Source organism: Arachis ipaensis, chromosome B05, assembly GCF_000816755.2.
Source record: "Arachis ipaensis cultivar K30076 chromosome B05, Araip1.1, whole genome shotgun sequence".
NCBI classification, from domain to species: domain Eukaryota; kingdom Viridiplantae; phylum Streptophyta; class Magnoliopsida; order Fabales; family Fabaceae; genus Arachis; species Arachis ipaensis.
Genome location: NC_029789.2, coordinates 103891360 through 103906698, shown reverse-complemented (window position 1 = coordinate 103906698; position 15339 = coordinate 103891360). Strand labels below are relative to the sequence as shown.

The 15339-nt window shown below is 37.0% G+C and overlaps 1 protein-coding gene across 1 annotated transcript; it reads left to right on the top strand.

The window, feature by feature from the left end:
• Nucleotides 9522-13349, top strand: LOC107640823. Its single transcript, XM_016344323.1, has 4 exons — nucleotides 9522-9629; nucleotides 9701-10450; nucleotides 10807-11292; nucleotides 13059-13349. Exons 1-4 carry the CDS (start codon nucleotides 9522-9524, stop codon nucleotides 13347-13349), a joined length of 1635 nt encoding a protein of 544 aa, XP_016199809.1.

Genomic DNA, 15339 nt, shown 5'->3' with positions numbered 1-15339 from the left:
TCTTGCCTCTTGGTTTTAAGAGCTTTTGGCTTTTTCTGCTTGCTTTTTCTTTTTCTTTCTATATTTTTTTTTTCGCCTATTTTTTTTTTATTTTTTTTTCTTTTCATCTTTTTTAATTATCATCATCATTTTGTCATCTTCTTCATCTTTTTCTTCTCTTATATATATATATATGTTTAGAAAATTAGAATACAAAAATATTGATTTATAGTACAAATTTTAAAAAATATTGACGCATAACTAACAAAATATATACAATAGAATTTTTGTGCACCACAAAAAAAAATTTTATGCACGGCACAATTTTTTAATTTTTGAGTAATTATCCAAATCAGTCCCCAAGAAAAATTAATATACAAAACATCCGCGAGATCTTACTCTGACAGACAAATCAGTCCTCAGTCAACTTTTGGCAGAGTAATTACCCAAATCAGTCCCAAAAAATTTTAAAAATGAACATTTTAGTTCTCCAAAAAAAATTAATACACAGATTAATTTCCAACGTTTTTCTCTATCTGACATAACAATTTTTCATTCATTTTCGGCGTAACTCACTAACAGAGAATGCAAATTTGATACACTTTTTTTTGTTAACATAGTTTTTGTACACATTATAAATAAAAAATAATATGTATGTGCTACATGGATGTGTATATTAAGTTAGTCTAATTATAAAGTAAAAATTCAGTTAGCTTTTTGAGTTAATTGATAATGTAGTGATCAAATTAAAATTCTATTGAAAAATGAAGAATAACTTTGATTATATTTAATTTCTAACTATCACACCAAGTTAAGTTATATTAAATACAAAAATGTCAAATAATTTTAACCTTGAGTTTCTTGTAGAATAATCTTTAATAATTTTATTGAACAACATTATTATTATTATTATTATTATTATTATTATTATTATTATTATTATTATTATTGAGTGACTATATATATATTTTTTTAATTTTATTTATTTATTTTTTTAATTTTTTTTTTTTGTTTTTTTATCTTTAAAAGAAAGAAAAAAAAAATTCCAAGAGAGGAAGAAGAAAAAAAAAGAAAGAAAAAAATACATATAGAAGAAAATATTTGTTTACGTTGAAAAATAGACAAGGGATTGTTATGTTTGTTAGAATAAAACCTTGGAGACGTCTTTGTGTATTAATTTTTTTTAAGGATTAAAATATTTATTTTTAAAATTTTTGGGGTCGAATTTAGATAATTACTCTTAATTTTTTTATGCACAACACAAAAATTTTTAGAGAACTACAATTGACTCAGCCAACCAATAAAATATATTCTCAACAAAAATTTATGATATGTGAAAAAATTTTTGTGTTGTGGATAAAAATTTATGTACTCTCCAACAAAAATTTCTGTACTAAAAGAGCGCAGAGAAAAAGAAGCGGTAACGGATGTACATACATTTTTTTTTGTTAGACTTATGTCAACTTTGTTGAATTTAGTTACAAAAATACTTATATGTATAGCATCACTGTTGAAAATAAGTTAAATAATTATTTAACTTAAAAATAGGGGTGGCAATAGGATGGGTAGGGGAGGGTTTTTGCCTATCCGACCCCACCCCACCTTACAATAACCCGCATCGAATTCGCCTCGTTTCTATTAGGGTTTTTGCCCTAAACCCTAAACCCTTGCGAGTACCTACCCCAACCCCATCCGCCCCTATAATTATTAAAATCCAATAAAAAATTTTAAATTTTAAAATTTATATAACCTTCGTTACATGCATATAGGGACAAGTTTAACCTAAATTCAATCCCGCCTCCGCTGCACCCAAGAATCCGCCCCGATGCGGGGGTGGGTAATTACTCGCCGAGCGGGTAAGACCGGGGTGAGTACCTACGAATTCTAGTAGTGTTGCCACCCCTACTTAAAAACCTAATAGAAAAAACAATTGTCTACTTAGTAACTTTGTATGTTTTGGTGTACACACTTAATTTTAAATTTGTAAGAAGTTTCATTCCAACTCTTTTAAATGAATATATTTCTCCAAATAAAGTATTAAAACTAACCATAAAAGATTATAATACTGACCAATCTAATCATAAAAGAACTAAAACTTACTTGTAACTATAAAAGGTAAAATTTCACAGACAAATCTATCCAAACTCTAAAAATCTATAAAAAAAATCTTTAAATTGCCCTTCTATTCTAACCTAATAAATCTCAAACTCTAATTTCACCTCATCTTCAAGGACAATAACGTCACTTGACAGCACCACTACAACTTCACTCCCTTCAATTCAAATCTCAAGATCCCTCCTCACCCATCTAAAACCCATCCTCAACATCTCTTTCTCTCCACCACCATCTTTTTCTCCCTCTCCCTCAAACTCACCCGCTTGTTGACATCCTCACAGAGATGGTCAAAATGAAAAAAACTGATTGCTCCTCTACTGCAACCTTGAACAACACCTTCAACTTCATGCAAGAACAAATTTTGAATACAACCCGCACCTGCATTCGCCAACCCGATTTACCTCTTCCAAGTTCGATATCCCGCCGTCATCTCACTGTCATTCACAGTCACAAGTGGTGTCAAACTCAGAGCGTGGGCCCGAACCACCGATAAATTGCCTGAACTTAATGTCTTATCGTAGGAGATAGAACCGGCATGGAGGGCGGTGGCAGTGGAGGATCGTACATACCAGGTAGAAGAGGTCTCTTTGACTTAGGTCTTGTGTAGTAGCTTCGATTCTTGATGAAGAGATCGATGAGGGAAGTAGGGAATCCTGTCTCGATGACGAGGGAGCCATCGTGTCTTGGAAATTGAAAAAGAGGGAGGGAACGATAGTGGTGGAGAGAGAATGGTTGAGAATGGGAGTGGAAGTGCTGAGCGGATATTTTATACGCTTTTTTGTATCATTTTTATATAGTTTTTAGTATGTTTTGCTTAAGTTTTATTAAGTTTTCATAGGTTTTAGTGTAAAATTCACATTTTTGGATTCTACTTTGAGTTTGTGTGCTTTTATGCAATTTCAGATATTTTCTAGCTGAAATTGAGGAGCTGGAGCAAAAGTCTGATTCAAAAACAGAGAAAGCACTACAAATGCTGTCCGGATCTGACCTCCTTGCACTCGAAAGAGCTTTTCTGGAGTTACAGAAGTCCAAATGGAGCATTCTCAATGGCTATAAAATCTAACACCCAGGACTTTCCAGAAATATATAATAGTTTATAGTTTTCTTCGGAATTAAAGGCCCAAAACTAGCGTTCAATGCCAGCCTCCTGCCCTATTCTGGCGTCCAACGCCCAAAGGAGAAGAGACCAGCGTCCAACGCCCATAAAGGACCCATAGCTAGTGTTTAATGCCCTAGAGGCCTCCTAGCACGTGGATCTCAATCAAGCTCAGTCCAAACACTAATCAAGTGGGACCCAGAAGTGGATTTTAGCACTATTTTACCCTTCCTATGTAATCCTTAGTCATTAGCTTAGTATTTATTTGAGAACTTTTACAGACTCAAGGAGAGGACCTATCATATTTTGTTTATTATTGTATTTTCTATCAGTATGAGTTTCTAAACCTCCTAGGTTGAGGGGAGGAGCTCTGCTGAGTTTAATGGATTAATAAAGTATTACTGTTCTATCTCAATACGTGTTTGATTCTCTATTCTAAGATGTATATCCGTTCTTCATCATTAAGAATGCGTTGAACCGACACAAGGTTATCTCATTCTACAGGGGTTCATAGTGAGTCTTTTATCGGACAATGATTAACCACCAGGTTGATCATACATCTCTTTGACGGCTAATCCACGACTTCGTTGGGGACTTTTCGAGACACCAGTTCAGCTGAGATATGGGCAGATTAGAGTCTTCCTAGAACCAAAGGCGCAGCATTCTATGATCCGAAAGATTTGACCTTGTCTGTGGCGTTTTGAGTAGGATCACTAAGGGGAATGAACTGCAGGAGCTTCACCTTCAATCAGACTGGATCCGCACTAACCCTGCGGTTCAGATCTGGAGGAGCATTGGCGATCTCTTAAGAAGGGCGTCGATCACATACAGCCTGCCATAGAAGAAATCATTCACAAGTTGAAGAAGACAGTAAGACTGGATTAATCCAGAAGAACAAAGCATCTCCAAGCCTTAACCATCTTTATATCATTACATTCACCATCAACTGAGTAACGTTTTATTTATTTTCCTTTTATGCAAATTAAACAAACAAACAACTCTTCTATCCACCTGACAAAGATATACAAGATAACCATAGCTTGCTTCAAATCACATTCCTCGTGGGATCGACCCTTACTCACTCAGGTATTACTTGGACGACCCAATGCACTTGCTGGTTCAATAGTGCAAGTGTAATTCCGCGCTACCAAGTTTTTGGCGCTGTTGCCGGAGATTGTTCGAGTTTGGACAACTAACGGATTATCTTGTTGCTTAGATTAGGTAATTTCCTTTTCTTTACAGGTTTAGTTTTATTTTATCTGAGTCTTTTATTTTCTTCTTCTTTTCCGAAAAAATCAAAAAAATTTTCAAAAACCTTTTTTCTTCTTTAGTTAATCTATGTTTTTGGTTTGAGTCTTTTGTTTGTGCTCTTGTTGAATTTTCCAATTTATTGAGTCTTTTTCTAAAAAGATTTCAAAAATAGTGTCTTTTGTTTGAATCTTGTGTCAATCTTTAAGTTTTGTGTCCTCTTGTGTCTTTTCTTATAAAATTTTCAAAATTTGTGTCTTTAGTTTTTAAAATTTTTAAGTTTGGTGTCCTTTGTATGTTCTTGTTTTCATTGAATTCTTTGAGTTTTGTTCTTGGTGTTCTTCCTGATCTTCAAAGTGTTCTTGTTTTTTTCTTGTTTTGATCTTAAAATTTTTAAGTTTGGTGTCTCTTTGTATTTTTTTTTTGCAATTTTCACACACTAGGTGTTCTTAGATCTAAAAATTTTAAGTTTGGTGTCACTTAGTTATTTTTCTCTTTCTTCATTAAATTCAAAAATCAAAAATAAAAAAATAATATCTTTTCTATCTTTTTACTTCAATTTTTGAAATTCAAATTCAAATTTAGTTGTTTTTCTCTTTCTTCATTATCTTATCTTATCTTGAGTTTTAAATTTCAAATTCAAATCTTTTCAAAATCAAATCTTTTCAAAAACCATATCTTTTTCAAATTACTATCTTTCTTTAAAATTCAAAATTCTTATCTTATCCAATTTCAAATTTCAAAATCAAATCTTTTTCAAAAACCAAATTTCAAATCTTATCTTTTTCAAATCTTTTTCAAAAATCAATTTCAAATCTTATCTTTTTCAAATCTTTTTAAATTCTTATCTTATCTTTTCTAGTTTCAAAATTTAGTATCAAATGTTTTAAAAATCTTTTCAATTTCTATCTTATCTTTTTCTGATTTCAAATTTTAAAATTCAAATCTTTTCTAATCTTCTATCTTATCTTAATTTCAAATCTTTCTTAATTAGTTACTTGTTTTCTCTTTCTTCTTTTTCAAAACTTCCTAACTAATAATTCTTCTCTCTTCTAATTTTTTTGAAAATATCTTCTCTATTTCTCTATCTTCTTTTTCAAAATTCATAACTTAATTTTCAAATCTTTTTAGTTAATTAACCTTTTATTTTTGAATTAAATAAATAAATAAAAAAACAAAAATATGTTAATTCTTGTTCTCTTTTTTTCTTCTAATTTTTGAATTCTTCTCATCTCTTTATTCGTATTCTTCTTCTCCTTCTTCTATCTTCATTCTTCATTCATTCTTCTTCTTCACATCTCACTGGAAGTCCTCTATACTCAAATCAGACATAGAAGCTTCCTTTCTTTCTTTCTTGTTTTCGTTTTCTTATTTATGACCAGGAACAGAGATAAAGAACCTCTCTTAAATCCTTATCTTGAACCTGAAAGGACTCTAGGGAGGTGTTTACAACAAGCTAAAGTACAACACTCCGGAAGAAACCTCTCAAAAAATTTCGAACAAGAAGCTGAAGACATGGCAGCCAATGCTAATAATGGAGGAGATGCAAGAAAGGTACTTGGTGACTACACCATACCAACCTCTAATTTATATGGCAGAAGTATCTCTATACCTGCCATTAGAGTAAATAACTTTGAGCTTAAGCCTCAGTTAGTTTCTCTTGTACAACATAATTGCAAGTTCTATGGACTTTCACTGGAAGATCCACATCAGTTCCTAGCTGAATTCTTGCAAATCTGTTACACTGTTAACACCAACGGAGTAGATCCTGAGGTCTACAAACTTATACTCTTTTCCTTTGCTATTAGAGACAGAGCTAGGATATGGTTGGATTCTCAACCTAAAGAGAGCCTAGACTCTTAGGAGAAGCTGGTCAATACTTTCTTGGTCAAATTCTTTCCTCCTCAAATGATGAGCAAAATCAGAGTGGAAGTTCAATCCTTTAGACAAAGAGAAGGTGAATCCCTCTATGACGCTTGAAAAAGATACAAGAAACTAATTATGAGATATCTTCCTGACATGCTCTCAAAATGGTCTATCCTAGGTGTCTTCTATGATGGTCTTTCTGAGATGTCCAAAATATCATTGGACAACTCTGTAGGTGGATCACTCCATATAAAGAAAACACCTACAGAAGCAAGAGAACTCATTGATATTATTGCAAACAACCAATTTATGTACACCTCTGAGAGAAATCCTGTGAATAATGGGGCACCTCAGAAGAAAGGAGTTCTTGAAGTTGACATTCTGAATGCCATATTGGCTCAGAACAAGATCTTGACCCAATAGGTCAATATGATCTCTCAGTATTTGACTGGAATACAAGATGCAGCTGGCAGCACTCAAGAAGCTTCTTCTGAAGTAGAAGCTTATGATCCTGATCAACCCACCATGGAGGAGGTGAATTACATGGGAGAACCCTATGGAAACACCTACAATCCCTCATGGAAGAATCATCCTAACCTTTCATGGAAGGATCAACAGAAGCCTCAGTAAGACTTCAACACTAATCAAGGTGGAAGAAACCAAAACAGGTTCAACAATAGACCACCATTTCCATCTTCTCAAGGGAATAGGAAAACTCCTAAGCAGAGCCTTTCTGACTTAGTCATTCTAGTCTCCAGCCTCTCTAAGACCACTTATAATTTCATAACTGAAAAAAGGTCCTCCATCAGAAATTTAGAGGTACAAATTGGTCAAATGAGCAAGAGAATCCCTGAGACTCCTCCTGACACTCTTCCTAGTAACATTGAAGTAAACCCAAGAAAAGAGTGCAAGGCCATCACCATAGAGGTTGAGGCCGAATCTGGAGAGACTGGGATGGCATTGAACACCAGTGAGGAAGTCCTCCCTGGGCGTTCAACGCCCAACCTGGCAACAAAGCTGCCACTAAACGCCAGTGAGGAAGTCCTCACTGGGCGTTCAACGCCCAAACTAGCAGAAAATCTGGCGTTGAACGCCAAGAAGGAGGTCCCTCCTGGGCGTTCAACACCCAACTTGGTAAAGGAACTAGCATTAAACACCAGTGAAGGGATGCATGATGGGCGTTCACCGCTGATGCCTAGGCATCTTAGGCTAGTTTCACAAGCCTTTTTCATTACTTTTTACTTGGTTTCATGCACTTAATTAGGCAATAAGTAAGCATTTCGATGAGAAATGTATGCTTGTCTTGATTCAACCAAACATTGTTATTTTTGAGCATTTTCATGAGATTAATTCAAGAATTACTTGTTGCTATGAATGATGCAATATCTTGTGATTATGACAAGGCTTTGATGCATTTGTTTGGTTGATGATAGGTAAGGAGAAGTAAAAGATGGGCAAAGAAGAAGCAAAGGAAGCAACGTTGGTGGCCAAAGTTGGCGCACCAACTTTGCCCAAAAATGTTACAAAGAAGGAGGAGGCAACATCGGTGGCCAAAATTGGCTCACCCACGTTGCCCATCAACGTTGGTAGAGGAAGAGAAGGCAACATTGGTGGCCAAAGTTGGCTCACCAACGTTGCCGAGCAACGTTGGCACTAGGAAGGGGAAGCAACGTTGGTGGCCCAAAGTTGGCTCACCAGCGTTGCCTATCAACGTTGCCTACTAACGTGCCAAGCATAAGAAGCAACGTTGGTGGCCAAAGTTGGCTCACCAACGTTACTATCAAAATAGGGTGCCAACATTAGTGTGCAAATGTTATCTAATGTTGGCACACCAACATCTTCGATAATTTCAAGAGAAATGCATGGAAAATTGGTTAACGACGCGTACGCATGGGCGACGCATACGCGTGACTAAGAGAACGCTGGTAGCAACGTTGGTAAACTAACGCCAGTGACAACGTTCCTAGAGCATTTCAAAGGCAACGTTGGCCACCGTTAGTGCACTAATGTTGGTGACCAACGCCCATGCTGATCTCATTTCAATGGCACCCATGCAAGCTAGTGAACGTTAGTGAACTAACGTCCATGCCAACGTCACTAAGAGTCACTCCTAACTTGCTTCAACTAAGGCCAAAGCCCACATCCAAATACTTGAAGATTGATTTGGAAAGTGTATAAATAGGATAGATTTTGAAGTTAGAAAGGAGGCTGTGAAGCAGGGACCCTAATTAGGAAACCCTGAATCATTTTCTTTGTACTTTATTTTACTTTCATGTACTTTTTCTTTCCTTTTGATTTTGCTAAGAAATGATGAACTAAATCCCCCATCATTAGGGGGAGGAGCTATATTGTAATTCACATGACTGAATGAAATTCTTCTTCTTCTCAATCTGCTTGTTGTAGCTAAGAGATAACTTCTATTTTCATTTTGATCAATTCACTTCGGAAGGGGGTTTTAGATCCATGAATTTCTATGTGAGCCTCGGAAGGAATTGAGATTTACTTTCATGCAATTTACTTTCCATTGCTATTTACATTCTTGCCTTTTTATTTCTTCTCATTTAAGCTTCAGCTCATTTAATTTTCTTGCACCTTAAGTTTCTGCCATTTACTTTTCAACATTTAATCTTCTAGTACTTGTGTTATTTAAGATTCTGTCCTTTACTTTCCAGCATTTACATTTCTAGTACCTTATATTGTGTTGTTCTACTTTCCTTGTGGATTCATATTCTGCTCATTTAATTTCACCAAAACCTTTCAATATCCGCCTAACTAAACAAATCACCTCACTAAAGTTGCTCAATCCATCAATCCTGTGGGATCGACCTCACTCTTGTAAGTTATTACTTGATGATTCGGCACACTTGCCGAAGGGGTTTGCTGTTGTGCAAATTCTCGCACATCAAATTTTTGGCGCCGTTGCCGGGGATTGATTTAGATTGACAATTACTAAGTGGGTGATAGTCTAGATTAGGCATTTTTCTTTTGTTTTCTTTCAAGCATATTAACTGTTTGACATATTGTGTCCACTAACTCTAACATTCACTCTAGCAATAGAGTGTTCATTTGCCATTTTATTTGTTTTATGTTGTGTATGCCAGGGGAAAGAAGAGGCCTTTGATTCTGAACCCGAAAGAACCTTCCTGAGACTTAGAAGAGAAGCAAGAGGGAAGGGGTGATTGGAGAAGAAGACTCAGAGGAAGAGTTGGATCAAGTCATGGAAGAAAACATGCACAATCCACCTGAGGAGGTTGCCAACAACCATGGTCAACCTGCCAGGAGAGTGCTAGCCTCCTACACCATTTCTGACCTAGAAACTGTGAGAGTAACATTCTTACTCCAAATGTGAATGCCAACAACTTTGAGCTTAAACCACAACTTATTACTCTGGTTCAGAACAACTGCCAATATAGAGGAAGTGTTACTGAAGACCTAAATCAACATCTCTCTGTTTTCTTGAGAATATGTGACACTGTCAAGACCAATGGGGTGCATCCAGCCATCTACAAGCTGCTGCTGTTTCCCTTCTCTCTAAGGGACAAGGCTACTCAATGGTTGGAAATATTTCCAAAAGAGAGCATCACCAACTGGGATGATTTGGTTAGCAAGTTCTTAGACAAGTTCTACCCCCCTCAAAGAAACATCAAGCTCAAGACTGATGTGCAAACGTTCAGACAACTAGAGGGAGAGTCACTATATGAAGCTTGGGAGAGGTATAAGGCATTAATTCGAAGATGCCCTCCAGACATGTTTAGTGAATGGGTGAAGCTCCAAAACTTCTATGAGGGTCTATCCATGAAAGCAAGAAAGGCTTTGGACTACTCTTCAGGAGTGTCCCTTCAAATGATGAAAACTTCACAAGAAGCACATGATCTCATAGACATGGTGGTCAACAACCAATATTTCTACTCCTCGGAGAGACAAGCAGCCCCAAAGAGAGGTGTTTGTGAGGTTGAAGATGTGGATGCTATCTTAGCCCAGAACAAGCTAATGCACCAACAACTTCAACAACAGATGGAGATGATGTTAAAGAGGATGGCTGGACTGCAATTAGCTGTAGTGAGCATAACCAACCAACCCCTAACTATTTGGGGACAACATGAAGAAAGCTATGAGGTGTGCAATAATGAGCAGCAGCCTGAGCAAGTACAATACATGCATAACCCAAATTCTGGCCAAAACGACTTCTATGGGGACACATACAACCCCTCATGGAAGAACCACCCCAACCTGAGATGGGGAAAAAACCAGAACCAATGGCAGAGGAACTCTAACCCTAACAATTTTTGCAACACAAGCAATCAAAACCACCATCCCACTAACAACAATCCATACAAAAAACCCAAAACAATAACCCAACATCCACATACTACCCACAAAATAACCCTTCAAACACCCCTACCAACTTTCACCAACCATCAACATTCCACACTCAACCACAACCACATCCAGAATCCCAAAGAATCTCAAATTTGGAGATGATGATGGAGAAACTCATGAAGAATCAAGAGATGGCCAACAAGAATTATGAAGCGTCTATGAGGAACCTTGAAAGGCAAATTGGGCAACTGTCTAAGCAGCCTATTGAGAGACCAAGCAAAACATTCCCAAGTGACACCATTCCTAACCCCAAGAAAGAATGCAAAGCCATACAACTAAGGAGTAGAAAGACATTAGGAGATGATACCAAGGTTTCCAGCAAGGAACAAACAGGGGTTGACAAGAATGACAAGAAGGACTCCAAGAAAGATGAAGAACCACAAACTTCAACAAAGGGCAAGCAACTCTCAGAGGCACAACCACAAGAGCAGAGGAAAGAGGTGAAGCCATATGTCCCTCCACTACCTTATCCTCAGAGATTGCACAAGGAGCTCAAAGACCAACAATTCCCTAAATTCTTGGAGATTTTCAAGAAGCTAGAGATTAACCTTCCACTTGCTGAGGCCTTAGAACAGATGCCTGACGTCGGAATTTTTTCCAGTAAAGAAGTTCATAAAAATAGTCGTGTTGTAGATATAGTCTCTAAACCGACAGAAATCCCTTCGTACAAACGTTTTGGGTGTCACAAGTAACAAACCCCTTTAAAAATTGTTAACCGAGTATTCAAACCTCGGGTCGTCTTCCCAAGGAACTGCAAGGAAGTATGTTCTTATTATTGGCTATAAAGGTTGTAATCGAGGTTTAGAAGGTGAGAAGCAAGTGATTTAAATGACCAGTAAAGCAGATGGCAATTAAATTAAATAAATACTGTAAAGCAAACTTCTGGCAAGGTAAGAGAAATTGGAAGTCCAACTTAGTTATCTCTCTCAACAATAATGAAAGTTGAATCTGAATTCCACTTAGTTAACCCCTACTAAAGCAAAGGAAAGTCAAGGGACTAATTAGTTTGACCTTCGAATCCTATTTATTTCCTGAGAAAAAGTTGGGATTATTGAAGTTCAGTTTAATTAGCAAGATAACGATTATCAATTATGCTGAGTTTAATAATGTTGAGTTACTGATTTCTTAACCAAGACCAAAAAGGGAAAAAGTAAAATTGTTGGAATAAAAATGTCCTTAGATGGAAAGCAATGGTAACACAAATTAAAGAGAAAGCAATCAATAACTGAAATACCTCAAATAATCATTAATTCAAATCATAACATGGAAAGGGTTCATAAGTCAAGTTGGCAACATTCATATATACGAATAAAAGCATTAAAGTAAAAGTAGCGTAGAAACATAAATTAAAGCAAATACTAAACCTGGATCGAGAGTCACTCTTAAAAACTAAGAGAAGTCCTAAATCCTAATCCTAAGAGAGAGAGGAGAGAATTTCCCTCTCAAACTAAATCTAAATCATGGAAAGTAATAAAAAATGCGAGCTCTCCCTGAATGGATGCATTCTCCCCACTTTATAGCCTCTAATCTGTGTTTTTCGGACCGAAAACTGGGTCAAAAACAGCCCAGAAATCGCCCCCTGCGTATTCTGGTACGTTCAGGTCGCGGACAAGTGACGCGGAGGCGTCGTCCACGCGGCCGCGCGGATTGAAGTTTGCAGATGCGACGCGTCCGCGTAGATCACGCATTCGCGTCACTTAGCGTCAGAGCAAATGTAACATATTATATATCAAATCGAAGCCCCGAATGTTAGCTTTCCAACGCAACTGGAACCGCGTCGTTTGGACCTCTGTAGCTAAAGTTATAGCCGTTTGAGTGCGAAGAGGTCAGGCTGGACAGCTTAGCAGTTTCTCCAACTTCTTGTATTCCTTCCACTTTTGCATGCTTCCTTTCTATCCTCCAAGTCATTCCTGCCCTGTAATCTCTGAAAACACTTAACACACATATCAAGGCATCTAATGGTAATAAGAGAGCATTAATGATAAGCAAATATAAGATCAAAGAAGCATGTTTTCAATCATAGCACAAAACCAGGAAGGAAAGTATAAAACATGCAAATAGTATGAATAAGTGGGTAAAGAGTTGATAAAAACCACTCAATTGAGTACAAGATAAACCATAAAATAGTGGTTTATCAATGCCACTTTATGCAAAGTTCCTCAAAGAACTCATCAACAAAAAAAGGAGCTGGAAAGAAAAAGAAACTGTGATCTTAACCCAAGAGTGCAGCGCTGTGATTCAAAGAGGCATTCCACCAAAACTCAAGGACCCAGGGAGTTTTCTCATATCATGTACCATAGGCAACATAACATTGGAAAGAGCTCTCTGTGACTTCGGTGCAAGCATAAATTTGATGTCACTTTCTATGATGAAGAAGCTGGCAATAGAGGAAGTTAAACCCACCAGAATGTCACTTCAAATGGCTGACAGATCACTCAAGATACCTAATGGAATTGTGAAAAACTTATTGGTGAAGATTGGAGAGTTCATCTTCCCAGCTGATTTTGTGATCCTGGATATGGAAGAGGAGGGGCATAACTCAATTATCTTGGGGCAACCCTTCTTATCTACAGCAAGAGCCATCATAGATGTCAAAAAAGGTAAAATGGTTCTTAGGGTACATAATGATAAAATGATCATTAATGTCTTCAACGCAATGCAATAGCTCCCTGAGAAAGAAAACCATAAAAGGGTGGAGATGATAGAAACTCTAGTGGAGGAAATGCTTGAGACAAGCCATCAGGGAAAACAAGAAGGAGAAACTCAAGAGTTTCAAGAAGAATAAGTTCAAGAGATTCAAGATGAAGATGTCAAAGAGGAGCAAGTGACCGAAATTATACTTGCAGAAAAGAAAGAGGAAGCACCCAAGTTAGAACTGAAGCCTCTGCCACCTCATCTCAAATATGCATTTCTTGGTGGAGAGAAAACCCTTCCAGTAATCATTAACTCCTCTTTGAGTATGCATGATGAAGCAAAGCTGCTTGATGTGTTGAAAAATCACAAAACCGCCTTAGGATGGACAATTGATGACATCAAGGGTATAAGCCCTGCTATTTGCATGCATAAAATCCTGCAAAAGGAGAATTCAATATTAGTGGTACAACCTCAAACAAGGCTTAATCCAACCATAAAAGAGGTAGTTCAAAAGGAGGTGATGAAATTATGGAATGCTAGAATCATATACCCAATCTCTGATAGCTCTTGGGTGAGTCCAGTCTAGATGGTACCAAAGAAGGGAGGCATGACTGTCATATTCAATGAAAGGAATGAGCTCATTACTACAAGGACAGTGACTGGGTGGAGAATCTGTATTGATTATAGAAGATTGAATGATGCTACAAAAAAGGATCACTTCCTCCTCCCCTTCATTGATCAGATGCTAGAAAGATTGGCTGGCCATGTTTACTATTGCTTCTTGGATGGGTACTCTGGATACAATCAAATAGTGGTAGATCCCAAGGACCAAGAAAAGACTTCCTTCACTTGTCCTTTCGGAGTTTTTGCCTACAAGAAGATGCTCTTTGGGCTATGCAATGCTCCAGCAACCTTTCAAAGGTGTATGCTTTCTATATTCTATGATATGGTAGAAAAATTCTTAGAGGTTTTTATAGATGATTTTTTTGTCTTTGGTGACTCTTTTGACACTTGTTTGCATCATCTAACCCTTTTCTTGAAAAGATGCCAAGAAACAAACTTAGTTTTGAATTGGAAAAAATGTCATTTCATTGTACCAGAAGGTATTATTCTTGGGCATAAGGTTTCAAGCAAGGGTATAGAAGTTGACAAGGCTAAGATAGAAATCATAGAAAAGATCCTTATACCAGTCAATATGAAAGTAGTGAGAAGTTTTCTTGGGCATGCTGGGTTTTATAGGAGATTCATCAAAGATTTCTCAAAGATAGCTAAACCACTAAGCAACTTGCTAGTGGTTGACAATCCTTTTATCTTTGATGATAGTTGCAAGTATGCTTTTGAAACCTTGAAAACTAAACTCACTACAGCACCAATCATCACACCCCCAGAATGGGGACTTTCTTTTGAACTTGTGTGATGCAAGTGATGTTGTAATTGGTGCTGTATTGGGACAAAAGAAGGATAGGTTGCATCATGTCATATACTATGGAAGCAAAGTGTTAAATGAGGCACAGAAAAATTACACCACCACAGAAAAAGAACTCTTGGCAACTGTATATGCATTTGATAAATTTAGACAATACTTGATTGGTTCAAAAGTAGTAGTGTATACTGACCATGCTTCTCTCAAGTATCTCATGTCTAAACAGGATGCCAAGCCAAGGCTTATCAGGTGGGTGCTATTGCTACAAGAGTTTGACATTGAAGTAAGGGATAGGAAAGGAAGTGAGAACCAAATTACAGACCATTTTCCAAAGCTACCATAAGAGATCAACCAAGAAGCACCACAACCAGTAAATGAGAAATTCCTGGATGAGCATCTATTCCAAGTCCAACAGGTACCTTGGTTTGCTGATATTGCAAACTACAAGGTGAGAATGAGGATCCCTCAAGATTTCACCAGGCAACAAGTGAAGAAGTTGCTCACTGAGGCCAAGAAATTCTTGTGGGATGAGCCCTTTTTATTCAAGAGATGCCCAAATAGAATGATTAGAAGGTGTATGCCAGAAAGTGAGATGAGA

Bases quoted from the DNA above. Each gene is read 5' to 3' on its own strand.
- LOC107640823 (XM_016344323.1), top strand. From the start codon at position 9,522: ATGGAAGAAAACATGCACAATCCACCTGAGGAGGTTGCCAACAACCAT. The intron at 9,630-9,700 runs GTAACATTCTTA...ACTCTGGTTCAG, and splicing joins CTGACCTAGAAACTGTGAGA to AACAACTGCCAATATAGAGG. The intron at 11,293-13,058 runs GTTCATAAAAAT...TCTATGATGAAG, and splicing joins GAATTTTTTCCAGTAAAGAA to AAGCTGGCAATAGAGGAAGT.